Source organism: Terrapene carolina, unplaced genomic scaffold (assembly GCF_002925995.2).
Source record: "Terrapene carolina triunguis isolate 2854851 unplaced genomic scaffold, T_m_triunguis-2.0 Scaffold211, whole genome shotgun sequence".
Lineage (NCBI taxonomy): Eukaryota > Metazoa > Chordata > Testudines > Emydidae > Terrapene > Terrapene triunguis.
The window spans coordinates 8,585,496-8,593,461 of NW_020664562.1; the positions used below are offsets into that span (position 1 = coordinate 8,585,496).

The window sequence follows — 7,966 nt, forward strand, 5'->3', positions numbered from 1 at the left end:
CTCAGGTGTGGGAAGTCTCCCTCCCATCTTGGGCAGTGAAGACCAATGCAAAAAATTTATTTAGCTTCTCCACAATGGCCTTTTCTTTCTTGAGTGCTGCTTTAGCACCTTGATTGTCCAGTGGCCCCACTTATTGTTTGGCAGGCTTCCTGCTTCTGATGCACTTAAAAAAGATGATGATAGTTTGAGTCTTTTGCTAGTTGCTCTTCAAATTCAGAGAGAACATAAGACTGATCGGGGTGATGTTCCTGCTCAGACAGCTGCAAGAACCTACCCATTGCACATGCAGTTGGAGAGCTCAGGAGAAGTCTTAGCAGCACCAGAAGCTCTGTGGAGGATTGGAGAATTAATGCAAATGAAATAATGCCGGCTTTGTGAGGTACATCTGGTACAGGGTTTAGTAAGTTGTATGTGGCTACGTGCCTCCTTTTGATTTTCAGAGCTTAACTAAAAATATAGGTAAGGTGGATATGTATCAACATAAGAAACTGGGAGAGAGGAAAAACTTGAATATAAAATTTTTGATTTAAAAAACACTGAAAAGTTGTTGTTTTTTAAAAATGGAAATACACATTTAAGGTACGTACTTTCCCCCTTCCCACAGACAACCTTAATCATGATCTTCAAAGAATAATAAAATGGTTGGGTTCTTTTTATGATATATAAAGGCAGGATTTTGTCACCAAAATTTTGCTTGATTTAGTTTAGCTTTAGTAATTCAGGGTGGGTCCATCCTCGTAGAATGTGTGATGACTGAAGAACATATGAAACATGAGATTGAGCCTGGAAGTGGAGCATTTAAGAGGGGAAGGGATTTTGTGTCTGTTTAGAACTTTTGTTAAACCCTATTTAATTCCAGTGCTTAACTGACAGAGAAAAAAGGATGTTTTGGTTAAAAATCTGACATTGCCTTCAATTAAAGGCCTCCTAAAGTGGTAGGGAAAGCTTGTGGGGGTCAGAGCATCAATACTGTTTTACAACAAAGCCAAGGAAGGCTAAACTTGACACACCTAACTTTTTTTATTTAACTTTTTTATAAAGGCATCCTTTATGATTAACTGCTCCTCCCTCACATGCCAATTTAGCACCAAGCTTTAAGATAGCTAGCAAATATAAGACTATCTACGTAACAAGGCAGATATGCACGATAGTAGTAACCAAGGGAGGTTTAAAAAAAAAATGCTGTCTTTCCTGCAACAGCTGTGCAGTTTTATACTAAGATGAAGCTTTAAGAGTATCTCAAGCTGTGCCTATTACGCTGCTGCAATATAACTGCTGGTGTATAAGATGCTGGGATGAGTCTATCACACTGCAGCAGGGAAATTCAGAACCATGCAGTTGAGGGGGAAGTGGGTTGACAAATGAAGAACTGAAAAGGAAAGGAATTAAGCATGGCAGAAATACAGTAATTTACTCTAATTAGCTGTTACATAGTGCTTGTTACCCAAAGATCTCAAAGCACCTTATATATAGAGAGAGAGGAAACTAAATACAACTGTCCCTGTTTTACAGATGAGTTGAGAGGTGAAGTGATTGCCCCATGTCACACTTAAGTGGCACAGCCAAAAATAAAGCAAGGGTGAGTCCCAGTTCAGTGTCTTATCCCAAGGACTGCATTGTGACTAACTGTTCAACTCAGAAAATTCCTTTTTGACCATCTATCTGCCCTTTTTTAATTAACTGCTGTTAACAGTATAGCATCTTATAGTGTTCTAGCTATTAGTATAGAATTTGCAATGTTTGACCTATAATATTGTGCATAGGGACTACATAACTTCCCAGGCTGTTTTTATTATTCATTTGCTCTGAAAGCCTCTCCTCTGCAAGTAAGTTCTGTTATGGCATAAAAGTTATGTGAGCCATGCATTTACCTGATTAGTGTGCACCGTTGAACTGCAGGAGCTCTAACAACCTAATGGTGGTGCCTTTACCATGCGTTGTTAGTATTAACACTAGTTAAATTACTGTATTTGCATTACTCCAACAGTTCCCTGCCAAAACTTAACTCATGACTTAAAACCTACTTGCAACTGATGAGTGAAGCTTTCCCTGGCACTTCAAGAAACTAAACCATCTGTTTTTGGATTTTTTTAGAAGTTTCTAGTCCATATGACTGTGAGGTGAACTTGAATAAACTGAAGCAATGTTGTCTTCCTGACTAAAGACAGATTGTTTCAGTCCCTCTGGGACTGCTCAAAGATCTTCCAAGCAGCAAACAAAGTAATAGCTCTCTAGACAGTTGGCATGCTGGTACTCAGAATCTGGTGGGAGAGTGGAAGAATGACAAAAAGAATGACAAAAAAGTGAATTTCACACTACTGCTGGAAAAGCTAGGGGCAGCACATGTGGCACCTGAGCTGTTGTCTCAGGAACAGAGGTAGATCTCCCCAATCTTGCATGACGACTTTAAGTAGTAAGTAAATAATAGTGAGATATGTCAGGGTCTGAAAAAGTTAGGTGGAAAGCAACCCCTCCCCCCCAAAAAAGAAAAGAAAAAAAGCTGCTTATTTCAAAGTTAGACAAAGGAACTGTGAAGTCAGTATGTAACTTATATTTTTAAAAATACATATGTATTGCATATAGACAATTGAACACAGATGGACATTTAACTTAAATCATATTTCTATATGAAATCTACTTACTATAGTTACATGTAACATTACAGTGCCTGAACGATTAGACAAAAACTTTATTTACCTTATACACCTGTACATTGTCAGATTCACTATTACCATGTATGTTGGACCTTCACCACATTTAAAAACAACTAAACTACTAAAATGGGCAGGGGAGTCAGCAGCAGGTGTAGTACCTGAAACTACTTAACTACATTATTGAAACAGAACAGACTGGTTGTTAAGTGTCTCAAAGTGATTAGAACTTAGTGTGTTTAAAAAAGTTTCCAACTGTTACTTGAGAATATATACAGAACTGTAAAAAAAAACTCAACTACTGTAGCTTACCATGATACTGCCTTTAATAACAGAACTTTTACATTTGCAGAAATGTAATTTAAAATCTCAGTAACTGCAGACTTCATATGAATAAAAGTGGTTCTTTTTAGTGTCTTCAGTGTACATAATTTGACAAAGAGATGAATCAATCTTTAGCACTGATGTGATTTTATAGGAAACACTAAATTGCACTGTCATCTTTTGTTCCAACACAATGACAGTAAAATTAGCTAGAAAGTATAGCAAACCAATTCACATTACAATTAATAGGATACTACAAGGTTTTGAAGGTGATAAGCAGTGCAAGTTTTCACTAGTTGTGTTTGTCATCTATTTCACAGACCCTCATGTAGCACTTTTTAACATATTTAAAACATGTTGTCCTTTATGTCTCCAAAGCATGGTAACAAAAATATTAACTAATCCACACAAAGGCTCTGTGAGGTAGGTAATTGTTTTTACTTACATTTTATGAACAGTGAAGCTGAGGCAGGGAGGGTTTAAGTATTGCCCAAGGCCGTAATGTCTGTGTTAGATAAATGATTTCAAATTGATGAATTATTCGCTCCAAACCCTAGTTAGTTTAGTAGACCATGCTGCACACGTAGGCCTACATTTTCAAGTTCGGGTACTTAACAATTGGCACCTAAATTCATAGTTAGGTCCCCAAATAAATGGCTTAATTTTAGACCTTGTGGGTTCTCAGCACCTCTGAAAGTCAGGCCATTTATTTAGAGGCCTAAAGATGGATTTTAGGTATCTAATATCTAGATTAGGGGCACATTTTTAACTAAGGCTAAGGTAGGCTACATGACAGATCAGAATTTTTTGCTGTTCTCATTTGACATTGATGAACTAATGGAAGCAGCTTGCCTTCCTGGTGAAGCTTTTGAGTATCTGTAGCACCTCCGATGAAAGCCCCATTAATAAACACTCTTGGAACCTGTTAAGTATATAAAAATTACATTATTAGTAAATTACATTAGTTATTGGAGGTAGGCTAAAAAACAAGTGTGGTCATGCATACTGCCATATAAACTTAGGAATGCTATACTTGACATACTTGCTATTTGATGCACCATATTAGTGGACAGTCTTACATTTCCATAATAACTTTCTATAAAAGGGGTTCTGAGATGCTTTTTATTAAACAGAGGCATCACTGCACCTTCTCCTTAAAAGTAATATGTATCATTTGCACATCGGTTTAGAACATGCAGTGAAAAAACACTTGATTCAAATGAAGTTACAGGGAATTTTTACAAAGGCAGAATGTAATTCCAAAAGGTGCCAGGATACTGGGGCTAACACTTCTACCCAAGCAAAAAGTGTCCCTGATGGATTTCAGTTTTGTGTCTTTGATGTGACCTTTGTTTAAAGTCTCATCTGAAAGACAGCAGGATCAGCAGTACAGAAACTATCATGACTCTGGAGTGGTACGTCAGCACCATGAGGAATGTGAGATACCTTACAGAAGCTTTGCTACAGCTTCCTCAAGCACCTTGTGTTTTACTTAGGAGCTCATATATAAGGTTCAACGCAGCTAGCATGCAAGATCTGATGAGGTCACAATTGGTGGGCTATTGCTTCAGTGAATTAGCCCTCCCTCTATTTTAGTTACTACGTCTGAAAAGATGTACTCACTGTCCTGCCACCAGTCATTTGATGAAGAATGTCTTGAAACTGGCTTCCATTTTCATACATGTCTAGTTCTATTGCTGTGTAATTTACATTCATATCCTGGAACAGTTTCTTTGCCATTTTGCAGTAGCCGCACGTTGTTTTAGAGAAAATCACTACACAGTTGTCCGAAATGGTTTCCTGTATTTTTTTTAAAAAAAGGTTGAGTCAATGTATTCTGCACACGGGTACTAATTAAATGAATTAATTTATCACATTCTTAAAGATAAAGTCTTAGACAAAAGCAATATGTTTTGTCTTTTCATTATGGTAACAAATTCCAAAAATTATAAGTAGGTGTTTCCAGTGAGGTCCCGGAAGGATTAGTTCTTGACCCTATGCTATTTAACATTTTTTATCAATGAGCTGGAAGAAAACAAAAGATCATTACTGATTAAGTTTGCAAGAGACACAAAGATTGGGGAAGTGGTAAATAATGAAGAGGATAGATCACTGTTAAAAAGTGATCATGATCACTCTGTAAGCTGGACACAAGCAAACAATATGTGTTTTGAAATGGCCAAATGTGAAGTTCATATCTTGAAACAAAGAGTATAGGCTATACTTACAGTACAGGGGACTCTATCCTGGGAAGAAGAGAGTCTGAAAAGGATTGGGGGAAGGAGGGGTGTCATGGTAGTGGTGGATAATCAGCTCAACACAGGCTCCGAGTGAGACACTATGGCCAAAAGGGCTAATACAATTCTTGAATGTATAATCAGAGGAATAGTGAATAGGAGTAGAGGTGATATTTTACCTCTGTAAGGCATACATTTTAACAGCGAGGGCAATTAACCACTGGAACAATTTATCAAGGGCTATGGTAGTTTCTCCATCACTGGATACCCTTCTAAAAGTTCAAACAAGAATTTAATTCAGGGACATTGTATAGCCTGTGTTATGCAGGAGATCATTCTAACTGTTCACAATGGCCCCTTCTGGCCTTATAACCCATGAAGCAGGACTGGCTGGGGAAGAAGACTAGTACAAGGAGCTGGAGGGGAAACTAGGACTGGCTGGACAAGGAGAGCGGGATTTGGATGAGAAGCCGGAGGAGTGGAGATTGGGTAGGGGAGAAGAAAGGGACTGGGATGAGAAGCCAGGAGTGTGGAAGAGAAAGGACTGGCACAGGGACAAGCTGTAGAGGATGGGTGAGAAGGGGCCCCCACTTGAGTGGGGTAGTGGACAGAAGCGTTTGGGACCACTAAAGCGCACTCTCCTCTAAAACACACTCAAAAGTTAGAGGGATAGGCTACCTTAATATTGACGTTTCCTGACTTGAGTTCTTGATTTTGTAACCTTAATAATGTACTTTTAACATAATGTGTGTGTGTAATTTTATATTGTTTGGGTGATAAAATGCAAGGGTGGTCCAAGGAAAACACCTCTAAAGAGATTTGAAGACAGACCATGGACAAGGCATGATAAACCCCAGGGAACAGGACACTGTAGGGGGCTGGAATGATAGGATGGACCTTTCCAAGAATCCCCAAAAATGTAACATGGCTGTGATAAGTCACCTAAAGGTAAAAATGATGCAGGTCTGACAGGCTTTGTAGTCAAAAGATGAATGTGGAAAAAAGGATAAAGTTCTTTCTAGAAATGTAAAACTATTACACCTCTACCTCGATATAACGCTGTCCTCAGGAGCCAAAAAATCTTACCGCGTTATAGGTGAAACCGCATTATATTGAACTTGCTTTGATCCACCAGAGTGGGCAGCCCTACCCGCCCGGAGCACTGCTTTACTGTGTTATATCCGAATTCGTGTTATATCGGGTCGCGTTATATCGAGGTAGCGGTGTACTTTACGGGAGCTAAACCTGAGATATTTTCTAGCTCTCATTGCTTAATTAATTGGTTTCATGGGATTTAACCCCTCCCCTCCTCCAAGACATCATCATTTAATAATGACACCAGTGGTGAACGTAACTGATTTAAACGGGACACTGTGAAAGTATAAGGGTCTGCCCACATGGATTAGATTGCAGAACTGGAGTTCAAAAGTATAATACATTATTTACTGGACTAAGTTTACAGATCAGATTCTGTAGCCTGATGTAAGAAAAAAGCAATCCTTGTACCAATTAGAAAAAAAAAAGGAAGTTAGTAAATTACTATCCCTTTTTCAAAGGCTAGAAATAATAATTCTTTCTGAATAATAAATGACCCCTTTATTTACCTGGATCTTGTTCACAGTAGCACCATTAGACAATCCCATTGAAGTAGATGGACTATTTCCCATTCTAAAAATAAAAATGTTAGATAGATAGACCTATAAAACCTCTTTTTGAAAAACTGTCACTCATTTTTATGGTTCTCAAGTTATTTTAAATATGATACTAAGGCTTTCTGTCAAAACAACTTCACTACCCCTACCCCATTTTTTACCTATCTGCAAAGTGCCCAGAACAGAGACAGCTTGACTCAGTCTATTCATACTTCAGAAACCCACTGGTATCCCACGATTTTGTCTCTGCAGGCTTTGGCATTGCACAGCAGTCATTACTTTGAACTGAATTACAGAAACATTACTTTTTAAAATGCCATCTAACAAAGGGATTATCTACATTAGAATGCTTTGCTTCTTTAATTATGCTGGTGTAATTGAAGCGGCAAACCCACCCTAGCCAGGATTCAGTTGCAGTGGTCCAAAGGTACCTGCCCTGGTATAGCTTATTCTGGTCTGCCTGCTAGAGTTTACAGGGGTGTAACTTTATCCTTAACACAACAACAACCACACTCGATCTCCCTCCCCCAGTTTACTATACCAGTGTAACTCTTCCAGTCCTAGGAGACCAGACCGGTAATGGTATGGAGGGGATGTGTCTCTGTCCCCCGTTTGCCTTGGGCTCGGCTGATGCATCTGCCCGGATGCGGCGGTGCCGCTGAGAGCTGTGAGGCAGGCAGACCCCGTGGGGGATCGGCTGCCGGCGGCTAGCAAGCTCAGCCGGCTTGGCTCGCTCCCTGCCGGGCTAGGAGTGCCCAGCACCAGGGGAGCAGATCCTGAGCGGGGCTCGGCCCCAGCGCCCTGCCCCGATGGGCGGCGAGGCCGGGCGCGGGCCGCACCCCTGCTCGGCGGCGACACGGGGTCGGTGACAGTGGGGCAGCCCCGCAGCGGCCACGGAACAAGCGGGCGACCCCACCGGGGGGAGAGGCCGAGCCAGGCAGAGCCAGAACCGCCCTTCCCCGGAGCCCCAGGTGGGTGCGAAGTCCCGACCCCGCCGCACGGACCTGAGCCGGATGCCGGCGGCGCGCAGGGCTCCCCGCAAGGGCACCATGGGCTCGCCGGGCCGGGGGAGGAGCCCGGCCACCTCCTGCGCGAGCTGGGC

At 40.9% G+C, this 7,966-nt stretch overlaps 1 protein-coding gene across 1 annotated transcript; it reads right to left on the bottom strand.

The window, feature by feature from the left end:
- Positions 1 to 3,743: 3,743 nt before the first annotated feature.
- LOC113407419 (glutaredoxin-2, mitochondrial-like) lies at positions 3,744 to 7,966 on the bottom strand. Its single transcript, XM_026655918.2, has 4 exons — positions 7,869 to 7,966; positions 6,817 to 6,880; positions 4,599 to 4,775; positions 3,744 to 3,897 (listed from the first exon to the last, which is right to left on the bottom strand). The coding sequence occupies exons 1-4, from the start codon at positions 7,913 to 7,915 to the stop codon at positions 3,751 to 3,753; spliced, it is 435 nt and encodes a 144-aa protein (XP_026511703.1). The 5' UTR covers positions 7,916 to 7,966; the 3' UTR covers positions 3,744 to 3,750.

Excerpts from the sequence above, each read along its gene's own strand:
- LOC113407419 (XM_026655918.2), bottom strand. The coding sequence starts at position 7,915 with ATGGTGCCCTTGCGGGGAGCCCTGCGCGCCGCCGGCATCCGGCTCAG. Across the intron at positions 6,881-7,868 it reads GCCGCCGGCATCCGGCTCAG|AATGGGAAATAGTCCATCTA; the intron begins GTCCGTGCGGCG and ends TTTTATTTTTAG. Across the intron at positions 4,776-6,816 it reads CTACTGTGAACAAGATCCAG|GAAACCATTTCGGACAACTG; the intron begins GTAAATAAAGGG and ends AAAAAAATACAG.